We start from the raw sequence: 18,272 nt of genomic DNA, 5'->3' as shown, positions 1-18,272 counted from the left end.
ATTTTGGAAAATTTAAGATAATACTGGTCCATTTTGGTACAATTGTGACCAATTTTGGTCTACAATTGAACAAATATGATAAATTATAAAGATGGTGAATTTTAGAGACCATTGGAAAAATTTGGTCTAATTTTGGACAATTTAAGGCAATACAAGTAGGGGTGAAAACAGATCGAATACGGATCGAATAGTGATAAAATCATATTCGTATCTGTTTTTATTTTCTGGATACGGATACGAATCGGATATTAATCGGATACAAATACTGATCGGATATAAATTGGATACGAATACGAATCGAATATTAGTCGAATATACGAATAGAGATATAAATCGAATTCCTAATAATGATATAAGCATGTAGTTGTATTAGAAAATGAATAAACATGTTAAGATGAAAGATTGTTAAATATTGTCTTCATCATGTAATGGATAAGCATGAAAGTAATAAAGTATGAACATTAAATTCTTTTAGAGAAATATGTAGTATATAAAAATCAAAATGGTAAGAAGCAAATCAATTAAACGGATGGTTAAATAGCAATAATAAATCAAGGACTCAATCAGTTAATAGCAGAAATATAACACTCAGCTACAGTTAGAGGTCAAACATAAAAATATCCACAATAAAGAAAGGCAGAGAGAAAGAGGTGTGTGGCTCCATGGCAATGGCCCCTGTTACCGAATTCACATCCTCTCCAATACCTGATAAGGGAATCTTTTACAATTACTAGATCTGAACCGTACTTTTTAACTTGGCACAAATCTCAAAGCCCAAAAATGGGACCCCCTACAGTGATCCGAATCCCAAGCCGGTTGAGATTTAATCTCAAACCGTAAAGTAAGTGATCCTCTGCAATAATTGTGCAATACCTGAGAGGATACGGGTTCCCCTGTTACCCACTACTTGAGAATTGAGAAACATGAAATAAAGTTGGGAACTAAAAAATCCGAATATCTGAAAAGACAAAATATCCAGATTCGGATCCGTATCCGATTTAGAAATTGATACCAAATTTGTATCCGTATCTAAATAATAATATCCGACTATCCGAATCCGAAAGATTTGAATACAGATCCGAATTCAGTCAGATAATATCCGACCCGTTTTCACCCCTAAATACAAGTCCAATTTGATTCGATTCTATTTAATTTTGATCTACATAACAAATATCGTAAAATTTTGAATATTTAAAAAATTGTTGGTACAAATTATGATTTATTTTGATATATTATACTCAAATAACTAAATTATAACAATAAAATAAAATTTTATATTAATTTAAAAAATACCTTGTTACCGAAGAGGGGTTGCTTGGCGGGGATTGGTTCGTCTGTACTGTAAACAAAAATTGGTGCGCAAAAGGTGAATATATAGTGTAAAAATTGGTGTGCCAGTCCAGCTTGCACATCAAATTCGATGCATCCGCTCGGGCAGAACACGTACAAAATTTGGTGTGCAAATTATATTTGCGTGAGACGCATCACACATATTAAATTAATTCGAATATTTAAAATTTTCACATGTAAACACATCACTAATAAATTATGTGGATTTTAACGGTTCACATTTTTCATTTGAAGCCGATTCAATAGATTTTAAATTTGAGTTCACCAAAAAACTTGATAAATTTAAGAACAACATAGTTTTATTTTGAGTAAAGTATAAATAAAGTCAAATTCTTAGTAGATATGACCGTATGAGCATGAAAATAGTTCCACCTTGTTGTATGGTACATTGGTACCCATTGACATCTCTAAGTGATCTCCAACAACGAGGAATGCATATCCTCAGCATTAACTCAAAAGAGAATTTTTTGAATTAATGAATCTCAACCGTCTGATTTTAAATGGAGTTAATCCGGCTCCTGTCTATAATATAGGGGTACTTTAATATTAGTGAAATCTAATCCGCACAAATCTTAAGGCATATCAGACAGTTTAAATTCATTAACTCAAAAGATTCTCTTTTGAGTTGTCTTTTGAGTTGATGCAGAGGATACTAATTCCGGGAGAGGGGAGCGTTCGACGCCCATTGGACCACTTTTGTGTTCGATGGGTTATCTTCACCGTCGGATCTGTTTTAGGATTCGTGCCCGTAATTTTGCATCTGCTTTAAAATCCGTACACACGAATCTTAAAGCAGATCTGACGATAAGAGAACCTATCGAACACAAAAATGATCCGATGGGCGTGGAACTGCCCCCTCTTCCTACGAATTCCTCCAACGAGTCCATCCAACCAACTGCCTTAGTGTTCTCATCGAAAGACTCAAAATCAATATTTAAAAAGGTTTCCAATGAATAAATGATTAAACTAATGCTTCATAGTACCATCTTGACAGTTTACGTTTTTCTATCAAAAAAAAAAGAAGAGAGACAGTGTACGTGCTCTGTGTCAGAGCAACATGGCAACACAACACTTTCCATTCTAGACTCGAAAAGTGTTCATATATATTTAAATTTATTTTTCTCGATATCTGCCTAATTTTTCATTAGTAAATTCAAATTAAATAAAAAATAACATAATTTTAATATAAATGCCAAAATAAGAAAGTTCGAGCCATACATAAGTTTCAATTATAAGAAAAAAAAATCATAAATATGAATATAAAACAAGGTTCTAAATAGCGTTTATCACGTCATAACGGAAAATATACAAAAAAAGCTATAGCGAAAGCTGTACTACATAGCATTTTTTTTTATATAAAAATTATATCATATATTTGTACTAAATATCAACATTATCTAAGTCTCATAGAACAATAAATAATATCAAATTGATTAAAAAATTATAATATTCATATTGAACCAATACAAAGTCCAAATTGCGACTCAAAATATCCATAGTAATACTAATATCATGAACTATCGATCTTTTTTTATTCAAAATATATTCAGCATCATGACATAATGTCATAATCTATCATTTTTCTATTTAAATTTTAAAATAACTTAGACATCATGACATAATTAACTATCTTAATCTATTCAAAATATTCAAACTACTATATAGTAAGTATCATTTTGTCACTTCAAGAAATATCTTAATATATTCAATCTAAGCCTTTATTTAAAGTCCATATAAATTGAAAAGAAAAAAAAAACAGCTCATATTGCATAGCTCGCTGTAACTTCCTTTTTATTTCGTTTGATGATCTCTCATTAAATATTTAATAGTTTAATATAAAGCTTAGTACGTCAATTGCAAAAAAAAAATTACGGTTAAAATTCAATCTGAGCCTTTATTTAAAGCCCATATAAATTGAAAAAAAAAACTCATGTTGCATAGCGGACGCTATTTGTGCTACACTTCATGCGCTATAGCGGACCGCTATTACCGCTATAGCGCTCATAGCTGAAATAGCGCGTTACTATGCCATAGCTTAGCGTTTATGGTCCAAAAACGCTATAGCGCGCTATTTAGAACACTGATATAAAATTTCAATCCTTACAGAATAATAATATGAAAGTACGACCATTTAAGAATAATAATTTTGAACTCCGCTCTCTTAAAAGTAGGAATATAAAAAAAAAATAGCCCTTCAAAGTGAAGATAGAAATTTAAAAGTCCAGCCTTTATTTTTTGTTAAGAAAAACTTGAGTACATGATGAAATTTAAAAATCCGTCTCTTCTGAGATAAGTCCATCAACTGAAGATATTAGTAAAAACTTAATTATCTTCTGTTTTCTGAAATTCATTTAACAAAATTTTAGAGTTCATTTTTTTTTTTAAATTCTCATATAAAAAATCCTAATGGATGAGCTGTCAAGCAGACAGGTGCTTCATAATTTGGAAATTAATAGATAACAGATTAAACTTGAATGTTAGTGACGTGCTAGGCCGGCTGTAATGTGTCCACCCCGTGACCTATTATGTAACAGTCACGGAACATATAAAAATAAAATAGTACTAATCCCCGTTTACCAAATTGAAAGATATGCGTTTGGATTATTTTGCAATATCCATACAATCATGTTGGTTACTGAGCATGACAACAAAAACGACGTGATTTTTTAGTACCTAATGCTCAATCATATATGTATGGTCTCAATTCGTATAAGGAGTGTAAACGGATAGTTGAAAATATGTATCTCGAGATTATCCGTATCCGGATTAAATATGGACACAGATAGTTACAAATACGGATATTTTTTTGTATATGGTGAAATAATGGTGGATATGGATATATATAGTTTCATGAAGGTGTAAACGGAGCAGATATCCAGATGTATTCGGATCCGAAATTGCTTTCAACCGGCTCTGACTTTATTGTTCTGGATATAAGTTGTTATATAATTATCCCATATTCATTTCAGTCTTGGTTGTGGGATAAATGATTATACGATCCGGTTTTCAATTTAATATCTTTTTTCGCTGGTGATGGTGCTACAATATCGCTATTTTCTTTCTTTTTTACCTTCATTTCTTCACTCTCCATTCTTTTACATTCAAGACTTTAGCCTGTGACTGCAGTATGCAATCAAGGACTTTAGCCTGTGGCTAACTAGCTGTGTACCGCATCCTTTCTTTCTCTTCTCTATCTCGTGGAATCGGGACTGAGCCAATCAATTAGATGTTCAAATCGATCGTTAATCCCCAAGTCTAAATGTATATATAAGATATATAATATAGTTAATACTATGATATCTTTAATTTGTATTAAGTCGATATTATTTCTTATTATATTTTATTGTACTAATTGACTTTTTGTTATAATTTGAATTTAAAACTAATATATTTAATATCATATAATTATATTTTTATTGATCTATTTTTGTTATAAAAATATGTTGTTTTGTAAGAATTTTTTTTGTTATTTTATAATATAATCCGTTGCAATGCACATACACATGATATATAGTAGTAATTTTGAATACATAATTTATCTTTTAGTCGATCAAGATCTTATATTCTTAAACAATTAATGAGAACACTAATTAAGTTCAACAGCTTCTCCTAATTATTAACTGCCTTTTATTGTTGTCTGTCCTGAAAACTGATAATATGTATATATAGACAAATTATGTAATTCATTATAAGGTGTTTAACTTATATCCAAACAAATAAGAGTATGAAATCTAATTGAAAACATTTGTTCAATCAATGTTAACTGACCACAAACGTTACTTCAACCAACCAAAGGCATCCAAAATATTGAAAGTACTATTTTGTTCTGTACAAAATAATTAATAAAATGTCGCAATTTATCATTTTCGGTCACTTTGGTCTTGAAGGTAATCCAACAGTCTATCTTCGTCAACTGGTGATGATGAACTTTAATTTTTCTAGAACCAACTTGTGTAAATTTCTGAAAAAAAAATTATTCTTTTTGTTTGCAAATTTTTTGTGTTTATGGTGATCCAATATTTTAAGTTTTCTTGCGTTTATGGGCGGCAAATTCATAGATGCTTTGGAGAGAAAGAACAGAAAGTTCTTCTTCAACAAGTAAAATGAAGTTCATTTATTAATAAATGATACAACAATGGATATCTTCATCTGATTGCAAAGTGCATAGAATAGGAAAGAAAGTTTTTTGGGACCATGGCGGCTTTTACTGCGCCTTATTAGCGGCCATATAAGCTAGTTATTAGAAGGGTATTTCTTCCCATGCAAATAATTTTTTTTTATCAATATATCTGTTGACGTTATTTCAAAACCAACTTTAAAAAAGAAAGAAAAATTGTTACAACTTTGCATATATTTGAAAATTCGTGCATTTAATTGCGTACAGTAGAAGTGCCCAGGGGGAGGGTACATAGACATTTGGGCACCTCACAAATATTATTGCCCATTGTAAAATAAATAATAATTATAATATATTAATGATAACTATGATGATAATAATAAATAGTATAGGTCAATCATCAAAATACCTCTCAACAAGTAATCCTAGCTAACAGTGGTCCATGTACAACGAGACAATTTTGTCACATACATTGGCTTCGCTAATCTTCGTTGTAGGGTACCGAATCCTCTCTACGGTTCAAGCTTATCTCGAAGACAGCACAATATATGTATCTATTGATAGGCAGATTGCGTCCAAAATATAACTTCCGTTCAATTATTATATTCACGTTGTAATAAGTCCAACAGAACAATTTTTAATAACAGCAAAATATAATCAAATCTAGCTAATTAAGATTTTTGGCAAGAAGAATGGGGAGAAATAGATATTAATCAATGAGATGAGAATCAACTTTTGAATTCACGTGTGACTTCTTTGGCGAGCCAATGAACAGATAATTTTTTTATTTATAGAAATATTATAAAATAATATAGAAAATGAGGAAGATTACTGCGGAATTTAGAATCAATAAATGAATTGGAAAAAAAATTCTTAATTCAAATTTTGTACCGAAAATATTTCTACTGATAAAAAAAATTATTTTTATTTTTTCCGGTTGCCACATTATATTCTCTTTATTATGCAGTCATCATATGTGGCCACTTTCACATATCATTTGGTAGATTTTCTGATCTTTTATGTTGCTTTCATAGTTACAAGATTCGCGAATTATATCAGAATTATATCTGAATAATTCGTTTTTTTAGTGATGTCGAACCGAAAGTTGAATTATTCGGTTGACCGAATTAAACCCGAATAATTCGTGAATTTTACAAACTTTTCCCGAATTTTACCAATTATTCGCGAATTTTTCCGGAAATTTTCCATAACATTTTTTTTCCTCTGTTGTAGGCTTGAGATCTCTGATTCGGATAATTTAATATCATTTATAAATTATATCCGAATTATTTTTGAATTACGAAATTTCGACCTCGCCCAATCAAATCTGAATAATCCATTCATCACTATGGTTGCTTCTAAAAATAATTTGCTTACTAGAATAGGCAGTTAGCTGCCGAAACGTGGTCCATTTGGTAAATCGTGAAGGAAAGAAAGACCCATAACCAAGTAACAAACAGAATCACAATACACACTAGGCCCATAAAGCAAGATGACACAGTTGATAAGATGGCATTTTTTAGCATTTAGCGTTGTCATGCATTGCATTTCCTAAATACTGCCAAAGTTATACACCAACAACGCAATCTTCCAGCTCTGAAGCTTTCTCAAAAGTTCTAATTCCCTCTGGATTGTACCAACCACCCCATAATGTAACCAAACTGAACCCATCATATTTGCAACATTTCCGGGCGGTTTTGCCTCTCTGTTTTTTTTTTTTTGGTCTGTCGTGTGTCTCTCCTTGGAACATAGTTTGTTAATAGCATAGAGCTTCACGTGAAGCATTGACATTGATGATTAATTTGTATGGACATTGGGAATAAATATTAGAGAAAAACAATTACCAAAAAAAAAAAAAAAATGTTAGAGGCAGGATTGTTATCTCAAATGGTTAGTCATGAGTCAGACTACATTGAGCAAATTATGGATTTGAGACTTGTGAGAAGACGGGAAATTGGCAAAAACACTGCACCTGCAAGTGTTTTTGTTGATGTAGAGAATATAAAGATAGATAGAGCTTGCAATGCTGCTATAACAAATAAAGAGTTATTCTTTTTTCTTTGAAATAAGGGGCAGCTACGAAAATAATTTTATTAAAAAAACACTAAGAAAAAAAAATAATGATGTCTAATTATATTGATTGATCTCACAGACTGTAATAATCCAAATTAAAGGATACCAGATTATATGATTATATCATCATTCTGGATTGGATTTTATCATCTCCTGTGTCAATGTTTCTTGTTCGCCTCCTAGTACAAGTACCAAATTGCCAAAGTTCTAATTGCAAAAATCACATTTCTTAAAAAATTGATCTTTACTTCAAGTTTGAATTTTTGGAAACAAGTGTTAACAAACTATTAGGAGGCCGACTCAGATGTTTACATATTACAATTCATACTATGTTTAATGTTTACACCGCCATATAACAACTGATACTTTTTGTTCTTATACCAGCTTAGTTAACAGGTAATTTTCAGCACCAAGAATATTGTTTCTCCAGGATTAATTTTGTTTACCTTTCCATAGAAAATCCTCTTGCTGATTGGAATTTGAATCAGCAAGTTGGAAATAAAATATCTTGAAACAATGTCTTGAAAAAAAATATATCCATAGAAAATCCTCTTTCAATATCTTTCTCCTCTTTTCATGATATTTTATTTCAATAGTAGTTTATCCTTGGGAAACAAGTTGGACATTGACTGAGCAAGCCAATCTGACAAATGTTCTTATATCATATATAATTTTGCCGACATCATATCAATTATATACATCAACATCTCCATCATTGCGGCATAGCCACAGTTAGCATTGTAATCAAGGTTCACTGATAGCTTCTATCAGTTTTAAAAAAAAAAAAAGCATTGTAATCAAGGTAATCAATTGACATTTAATTAGCTTGGTATGTCAATTGTCATGCGTGAGTTCCAGAGAATGAATACGTGTGCTGGTATGAGCATTAATTACTCTGCAAACCGAAGAAATAAGCAAGATAGAGAAAAAGAAAAGTTTCTTTTGGTTAATTCTGCCAAAAAAATAAAAATAAAAAATAAAAACAGAAGCCCACAGCTTAGGTCAAACATCATAAGCTGAAAAGATTAGACCAAGCACCAACCTTACACAGACCACGTACATATATCCGTAGTGGTCAGATATTTAATTCCAAAAAAGATCCATACACCGTTTTAACCACTAATAACTCTCAAAGAGAAAAAAACACCGTTATGTTTTTAAAGAAAATTGACAAAATAGTATTGAAGCAGTGTGACCTACATGGAAAATGCCTGCATGCCTACCAACTATATCTGGATTGCAAATTTGCGATACAAAGCCTAACCATATCCCAACAGATTCATGGCCATCAAACTATTTATAAACATGACAACCTGTTTCTCGTCGAGATTAAACCATAATTTACAGAATTACACTCATGCATTTAGACGATATATTTGATTTAAGCATTTTTTTTTTAAGTAATAGGCTTTCACACTGCATCTAAAATTAGTAAGAAAAAACAGCCACCATTTCGCCAATTACAGTGATTGGTCCCATGTCATTGCTAAGTCTATGTTGAGAACACCAAACAACCAATTTTTTTCCAACAAAACCCATAAAATCTGACTAACACCCTCTCTCAGAAAGGCCCTGCCACAACTTATCTATGTAATTGCAGTAACTCATTAAATCTGATGACTCACTGCAACTCAATTTGCTGAAAGTGGAGTTACAGCAATAAAAGATGGAGAAAAGACAGATTTGATTTAACCACTACTCGATGGTTCATATCTGTATGAAAATTTTGTTCAATCCAATGTGTAGCAACGGCATGTTTTCCTTGTGGGTTATTTATAATAGGCCCATGACATGGATCAAATATAGTTGCGAAAGTTATATTTCTTAACCAAACCATAATTGGAAGACGATTTGGTGGCCTGATGAAACCAGCCAAGAGTCTTTTTTTAGTATTCATAAGGGATTTCTCATCCGAGTTTCGAACCTGCGACTTCCCATATGAACGTTTGCATTGTCTTTGTCACTAGACCAAAAGTATTTACGATGAGAAAAGAGAATATGTATTGAATTCTTAAAGGAGAATTAAAGCCAACATTGACATATATACAATTGAAAATGAATTCTAAGGGGTTTCTAAGTTTTCCTTTATTCTAAAGTTGAAAGTTGAGAAAGACAAATAACAGATTAAAAAAAAGGAATAAATAATATTTACAGAAACATGAATGGGGACGGAAAGAAAGAAAAATCATCTATCATTTTGCAATGCTTTGCAAACCGGACACCAGTTTTTTTGACTCAGCCATCCATGGATGCAACTGACGTGATACCAATGCTCGCATTTCAACATCCCTATTTCCTCTCCATCTTCATACTCTTCCTGTTAAGAGAGGGAGAGGGACAGAGAGAGAACAATACACCATTCATCAATTATTAAATAAACTTGGTGCTGCCAACATCTCAGATCTCAATACCTAGCAATACCTGTACGACTGTACCACACAGTTCTATACCAATCTTTCAATAATGGACCCACTGGGCACAAGTTCTGGTCAAATCAATCATACCAAAGAGATCAATACTAATTTCCTAACCATCCTGTAAAATGATACCTGGCAAATGCTGCATTTGACATCATCAATGCAATGAGAAGTTGATTCATGGTACACACTTCTCTTAAGACAATTTGCAAATTCCTCTTCTGAGAGTGCTGTGCTAACTGTTCCTATTTTATCCTCCAAAGCCAATAATTCCTGATCAAGGGATTCAATTTTCAACATGAAGGAAATTAATTGAAAAATGGTAAATTTAAAAAGGAAAATTTAGAGCAACAATTACAGTGCTGAATTTTGGTACTGTTTCTGGTATGTTCTGACCGAAGTACTACTGTTTGCATGCCAATTACTGGTAACTAGACAAATCACCACCATTTTGTCTTGAATACCAGTACTGGTACGTAACAGAAAAAATCTTCTTCACAAGCCAAAATGGGATTAAGAAGAGTCAAATCCTGAGATATTTATTATTCCACATGGAAAAAATGTAGCGCAATAACAAGTATACCCTACCAATAGAACAATATACAACTGGCAAAAGGATCTCTGATCTTGTAGAAAATAGGAATAATGTGTTACCTCATATGACATGTTATCAATATCCATCCTCATGTCTCTATGCTCATCGTGAAATGTCAAGCCATGAAGTAAAATATTGGTCTCTAACATCAACAATTGCTATTATTTAAAAAGAAGAAACACAAGACAGAACGATTAAATTAACAGAAGGTATACAAAAATGGCAAAAGTATACTATAAATCTAGGAAAAATGAAAGAACATATGAGCAACCTCCGCATAGCCCAGCTCTCCATGTTGTTCAATCCTCTCTAGAGCCAATAGTACCTACATATTCCAAAACAAGTGAACAAAACAACATATACGACACCAAATCAACCTGATAACCAATCACATGAAAAGTGGTAGTGCAGTTGGAAGGAAGCTTTTGAACAAAGAAGTGAAATGTGTTCATAATTAATATCCAATTTTAGCTAATTACTCTTAAACTGAACATAAATACTGCATTGGCACCTTCATACATTATGCTCATTCCCTCGTCCAACCATATTGAGTTCCATCTCCTTCGTATATTCTGTACGTCCCTTTTATTCCACTTCCCAACCCAAAACCAATTTTTTTTTTTTTTTTTTTAAATTACCCCTCCCCTCCCAGTGGTGTCCCAGCCCAACCCTTTTTGTTTTTTATTAACCAGGCCTCAGTTTTCCCAAAGCCCACTACCTCTTCATGCTTAACCAAATAAAATATCAGGAAAAACCTAGATAGCTCCACTATCTTAACTGCCAGGGTCAATTGTCATATTCTATATAACGTATTCACTCTTGGTTTTTACGTCCCCCTAAACCAAAAAACAAATCCTCCTCATCAAATCCTAACTTTCCCCAAAGTTAACCAATTCACCCATACAAAAACCACCGTGCAGGAAAAACAGATTTCACATCTCAACACATGCAGCTCCCTGATCTCTGGTCTTTCTAAAGGTGAGATATCGCATTGGTTATCACATCCCGTAGAAACTATCCAAGTGGTAGCACACTCACTTACAAGGTATGCCATATGGCATCAGTCATCACTTTTAGATTGCACTGATGGAAAGCTCAAGCAAACCATATTTCCTGACTATAATTTTAGTTGGCCAGATATTATTCATGAATATTCTTCAATTTTTGTTCTGTCAAAATCTCATGATAATAAGACAGTTTTACCTTTTTTTTAAAATTGCTGTTAAATTTTATTTTTCTTCAATCCATTTTCTTGCTTTAATAACTGATGATGAATCAAGATAAGTTTTATCCTTTCTCACATCACTCTGAAATCCATGTCTCTACATGAAGGCTGACGCAAGTTTCCATACATGGTGCTTCTATTTTGTTTGTTTATTTCATAGTTCATCCAGTCTGATACTGTTCTACTAAATCCCCAGTTGATAATTTGGGTTTTGGTGGTATTGGGTTTAGTTAGTAATAAATCAGGGGTAATATGGGAAACTTTTTTTTTTCGAGTAGTTTTATGAGTAGGTTTAATTATCTTAATCAGTACACCGTGTTCCTTTGATTGCTTATATATTATTTCTTCCTTCCTTCACTGACAGCACAGAGAGCACTTTCAGTGTTATAAGCATCATCAATATCCTTCTCCTTCCTTTTTTTCATGGAGCTACTTACCTTATTAATATTTTATATTCACTATAATTCAACCTTTTATAAATAGATGTCAATCCAAATTTAGCAATTTTATTTCCTTGTACAAAATATCAAATATGTAACGATCCTTACATTTTTGTTTGTGATGCTTGCAGGACAATAGATTATACAGTAAATTTAAAAGATTGCTAGATGGCAAGTTGTTACAATATTGGACTGAATTGTAAGATGGTTGTTTTCCTGGGGGTTGCTGACAATAGACAGAAGCCCCCTCGGTGATAAATCGAAAAATGAGGTTTATGCAGTTAAATCAATGGTTGGATTATGGAGGGATAAAAATGGAGAACATGTGTCATATCTGGATATATAACCTGAAGAGGTTGGCAGAAGGGACATGTTTCTTAATTGGTCTTCTGTAACACATGTTATTTGAATGTGGATCACCAATATTAGTGGTGTGAATGCTTTGCAAAAACAGGTAGCTCAAATTGCTCATTTGTTAAAAAAAAGTAAATCCTTCATGACCATAGTGCGATAGATTTGTAGAAGTTCTAACTAGATTTGTGTTTAATAACTAATACGCAACTACTACTTATGTAAGATATGTCAACTTATATATATTAGTATTAACAATTTTATTTTCTCTATCTTCAATGTACTAACTTGTCATTAGTTATGTGTCAATATCACAGATTAAACTAAAATTTAGTTGATATATGCAGATAACTGTCTCCATTAGAAAAAAAAATAGAGTAATTGATTATTAAAGTTTTGATCATTTGTAGGTACTTGTTAGCCCATTTTTAAAATTACCTCCATCACATTAGCCTTTCCTTTTGCTTATAATCACGGTAAGTTACAAAGGAGGGGCAGTTTGGGTAATAATGGGGTAGCATCATTAGAAGTATGTGCATTGAGGTCGCTAGCATCTGGGAAAGATATCCTATTTACTGTATGACTACCATGCTTTAATCATGCAATCAACCCCAGTTCAATCTTATTTTCCCTCTATTCACCTTCACTTATGTTTTAAGTCTGACAATGCCCAAAATTTGCTTCAAGTAATCATTAACTCTGCAAGCAGAGTTCAAGTTTATGTTTTAAAATACTAAGTACACGCACCTCAGCAATCCCATCACGCCGGGACACCTCCCTGTCCCTGAGCCGCAGACCCCGCTGCAGCGGTTGATGACTGGTCCTTCTTCCACTCTCTTCCTCTCCAGGCCGAGAAGCTATTCTACCACTCAGACCAGAAGCAGAATCTGAAGTTGAGTGTGAAACTGAACCCAAAACAAACCCTGAACCTGAATCTGATCTCGACCGAGAAGACGCATACAACTGATGAGGCAACAAAAATGCAAAACGGCTTGGTTGTGCTTCTTGTTCATCTTCATCTTCTTCATCTTCTTCTTCTTCTTCTTCTTCTTCTTCTTCTTCTTCTTCTTCCTCTTCTTCTTCTTCTTCTTTTACTTCTTCTTTTACTTCTTCTTTTTCTTCTTCTTCTTCCTCTCTTTGATCCTCTTGTGACAAAATCAGTGTCCAGTCAGCCTGTGGGGCCCAGAAGTCAGTCTTATCAGTCCTAGCAAGCACCCTACTTATCCTATTTTCCGCTTGCGGGGCCCCTCTAGTAATAGTTGGTATATTTAAACCAGGAGCCATACCAGTCAGCGATCTAGCTCTGGTTGAAGACCCTTCTCCATTGACTCTCTTTCTTACACCTTCAGCATTAGATGATATCACGTCAGATGCAGATGTGCATCCCAAGCTTTTAATACCACGCCTGTGCATACCAGTACCAGTGCCATTTGAACTACTACCTAAATTTATCTGATTGTTTCTTTGCAACAGAAATCTAGAGCTTGAACTTGAGCCAATACCCTGTGCCCACATTGATGGGTCAAAATCTGGTACATCGTCTGTTTCAGTGAGCACTTGTGTAACAGTCTTACCGGTGGTTGTACCAATACTGCTGCTGCTGCCCTCTTCAGCAAAGATCTGTTTTTGCTTTTGTTTCTCTTCAAATGACCTTGTACCGAGGGTTCTGGAGGAGATTTTGCGTACACTTTTGGTGGTATCAACCATTGGGAACCTGGATTTTTCGGGGCTATGGCTTTGGTGGGATTTGTTGTGGTTGCCACCACTGCTACTGCTGATTCCAAGTTTCCATGGTGGTTGTTGGACCTTATTATCCACCGAACTTGGATTTTGGTTTCGCGAGGATAAGTCAGGCCCGCTTCTCCTTGAATATTTATATATCCTTGCATCACTTTTGTCCATTTCTTATATCAGATTGCAATCTGCAATCACAAGTTCCAAAATCAAATTTATTTCGTCAATTTAAGACAGAAATTTGAGAATAATATTTTTGCACAATTTGAGCATTTTATCTCCTTCTATAATTTGGCAGTTGTGCACCCACATATACTATACCACCTTGTATGCAGATAATGTGAGTCACAAAATTTAGAAACTATTGATGCGCTGGACCTTATTAGTAGTTGTTACAACTTACAAACTCCTGATCATTCCAGCTTATCAATAATCTATTAATAGCAAAAAAGCGTTTGCTCCAAAGAATTTGTAAAACTTTTAGTACATTAATAGAATAAAATTAATCTACAAAATCTTTATTCCATAAAAATCTACCTAAATATTAAAGGACATTATTGACCAACTGTTATCAAATATATACCTCCCAATATTTCTTATGGTTCTAAAGTAATAACAAATAAGCTACTATAATCCATAAAAAATGTTTATGCAATGTCCATTTCGAACCTCCAATTTTGAAATTTGAATGAACGGCTTGTTTAAGATGCATAACAAAATGAAATAAAGTATGAGAATGCATTTTTTGCCCCTAATAGAACCTACTAAATATGTAGTTAATATATAACCTATACAGATAAAAACTGTCAAACACTATGGAAAAAAATGGATCAATTTGCCATCTGACCTTCAAAATTTAAAAGGTCATCAAAGTAAATATTTACTTCCCGCTTTTTCAAAAGTTTTTTTTTTTATTACGCTTTGTAACTAAAAAACAACTATTCCCCCTCTATTACAGACTTAGCAAATAGAGGGAATTTAAGAAAATCCCTTAAACAAACCGAAAAGAAAAAATAAAAAACCGAGCCCTAAAAAACTATCCGAAATATTTGACGTTTAATTTTAAGTTCATAGAAAAGATAAAACCCACATCTCTTTTTACAAACATAATCATTTCTAATAAAATCAGAATAGTCAAATTTGAGGACGTTGTTACCAATAATTATCAGAAAGTAAAACGATCGGTCAAAAGTATTGGGTCCTCTATTAAAAATCTCTCAAGGCTACCAATTGTTCTCCAAAAAATACCGAATTTGTATAAGTACTAACAAAATAGAATCAATTACGATAAATTTTTTTTTCTTCGCCATACCTCTAAACTGGAGCGGAGACTAAACGCGGAGGGAGAGAGGAAGAGAGAGAGAGAGAGAGAGAGAGAGACGGGGGAATTAAACAAAGAAAAGGATGGAGGGATCCAATACATTAATTAACGATTAGCACATATTAATTCGGGTGACCTTTAAAAGAAGGCAAATGCTTCTGTGGACTTTTAAAAGAATCTTTAGGATCCGAACCCGAAATAAGATAACAAAAAGACGTACTAATTCCAGTTGCAAACTTGCAATTGAATAATGATCCTTGGTCGCGGTCCCACGAACCCGGAACCCACGGTCCACGGACATGGTTTCCGAGTTTGTTTATTATTTCGAACGACCTGTTTGACTATATTTATTTACCGCAGAGTAATGATCAGTTGTTGTCGAATTGGATTTCCTGTATCAACCTATTATGAGGCTCTTTCAGTGATCAGTCACATTATATTAAATTTAGCCTACGGGCATAAACCCCTCAATAAAAAATATATATTATATTAAATTTGATAAGTAGTTTTTAATTTAATTTTTGCACATCATGTGAATTCGTTTATTACGGAAGATTTTATAAAGAAAGGATGATACTATTATTAAGTTCTAAATTTACAGAGCGTGTTCGGCAGACGGACGGGAATAGGAATAGGAATAGGAATGGGATTGCAAAATTTTTAAACTAAATTTTACTGTTTACGTGAGAAAAAAAAAATTCAGTCTGAGTGAATTTTTTTTTTCCCACGTGAACAGTAAAATCCGAACACGCCCTTATTTAGTGCTAGAGGAGGGAGTCAGTAACCTAGCCGCCCCGCCCCAATCTCTCTCCATTTTTCCTCTTTTATATTCTTCTAGAATCTCAATTCGACACACGGACCGATATACTCTCCTCTTTCGTCTCTATCTCTTTTAGTAGAGAAAAGAATAAGAGAGGGGAGAGCCAAGTTGAGTGGAACCGATCGGAGCTGAAAGTACGGTATCGTCAGAGCTTGGAGCGTATAGTCTCTACCCATCTCCCATCTCGATTGGAGCGAGGCAATGAGTTGATCCGGCTATCGAAGCACCGCGGTGAATAGATCCGGCCGTCGGAGCGCGGCGGTGAGTAGATCCGACTGTCGGAGTGCCGCATTGAGTAGATCCGGCGGTCGAAGTGCCTCGGTGAGTAGATCAGACTTTCGGAGTGCAGTGGTGAGTAGATAGGACCGTCGAAGTGCGGCGACTATCGAAAAAAAAAATCCAATCGTGGAGAGGTTATAGAATGATGTATTAGAATATTAAGAGTGTAAATAAGTATGATAGATGGTGAGAGTAATTTAAATACATTAATGAGAATAAACGATTTTAGATTTAGAAATTAGAATCATTTGACTTGTTGTAAATACGTTTTTTATCAATGAATTTATTAGTTGACATTTAAAGTCACTAACCTTCAAAAAACATTTAGTGCTAGAGAGAACTTGGTTTTCTTTATATCGATTCTACTCCTGAAAATGATATTTTTGTATATTTTCTAAACTTTTGTGAGCGATTAATGCACTATTATTAAATTTAAAATTTTTAAGGATGATAATTTTGTAATTATTTTATTCTTCATCTTTGCATAAAAACTTAATTTTAGACTGCATGCAATCTTGCATTATTTTGTACTTCTAAAATTATTTCCATTGTCTTTTATATGTCCACAACTCCACATAGAATGACAATAATAGAAAATTTTTATGCAAATCCCAGCAACATATGTCATATATTATGTAATAGTATTTACCTATTTTGTTTTATTTGTTATGTACAACTATTTTAATTAGTTGCATGATGGCATTTGATAGTAAGTATTTTTAAAATGTTTTTACAATTGACAAACGAAATAATGATTAATTTGCAACACTAAAATGAACCATATGAAGGTATTTGCAAGCTATTAATACTTTTTTTTATGGTAGCTAGCTAATGATAGGATGCTTGATATGTAAAAATTATCTTTAGGTGAAGATTTCATTAAAGATAACTAAAACATGCCTTTTTCAATAAATGCATTTTTTTAAGTGCATTGTATTTAAGTATAATTTAATTTAAACTAAAAAAAAAGGTATTCAGTAAGGATATAATTGCTATTAAGAAAAAAAAATCTTCCTGCACTGAAAAATAAAAATTAGATACTCAAAATAACAAAGGACTTGAAGAAATCAAGTCCAAACTTTTTTTTTTTTGGTTTGAAAGCCCATAGGCAATTGCATTGATCTGATGATTTACAAAGTAGCTATTATATATGATTCTTTTGTTTAAATTGAAAAGCATCAAAACCTATACATTGAGCTACTTGTACAATTATCTAATTTGCTATGTCTAGAAATAAAAGATACGTGAAGTCAGAGAATGCGAATTGGTATATTCGCGCCCGAATAACAAGTAGGTGGGCCTTCCGTTTTTCTTCTCTGATAATGTAGACACAGCAGTAATTTCTTCGAGTTGCATAATCGAACCCTTCCTTGAGACCGAAACGTCTTCTTCTTTTCGAATTTGACGCTGCCTAGAGGGATTCACATTCGAGAGGCACTGAATCAAATTGGAACGGGACAGTCACCGCTCAGAGAGGAGAAAGAAGAGGGCACTGAATCAAACTGAACCAGGACAGTCACCAGTCAGCCGAGATGGCACTGAATCAAACC

General features: G+C 33.2%; 1 protein-coding gene across 2 annotated transcripts; it reads right to left on the bottom strand.

Annotated features, from left to right (window-relative positions):
• Positions 1–9,562: 9,562 nt before the first annotated feature.
• On the bottom strand, positions 9,563–15,736 carry LOC144569684 (uncharacterized). Of its 2 annotated transcripts, none has more exons than XM_078320134.1 (6): positions 15,615–15,736; positions 13,316–14,490; positions 10,824–10,877; positions 10,612–10,710; positions 10,072–10,230; positions 9,563–9,857 (listed from the first exon to the last, which is right to left on the bottom strand). In XM_078320134.1, the coding sequence occupies exons 2-6, from the start codon at positions 14,468–14,470 to the stop codon at positions 9,726–9,728; spliced, it is 1,599 nt and encodes a 532-aa protein (XP_078176260.1). In that variant the 5' UTR covers positions 14,471–14,490; positions 15,615–15,736; the 3' UTR covers positions 9,563–9,725. The 2 variants fall into 2 exon arrangements, with proteins under 2 accessions (XP_078176260.1, XP_078176262.1); XM_078320136.1 differs by having other exon boundaries at positions 10,090–10,230.
• Positions 15,737–18,272: the final 2,536 nt, after the last annotated feature.

This window comes from Carex rostrata, chromosome 18, assembly GCF_964058835.1.
Source record: "Carex rostrata chromosome 18, lpCarRost1.2, whole genome shotgun sequence".
Classification (NCBI taxonomy): Eukaryota; Viridiplantae; Streptophyta; class Magnoliopsida; order Poales; family Cyperaceae; genus Carex; species Carex rostrata.
This window is presented reverse-complemented; position numbering and strand designations above follow the sequence as displayed.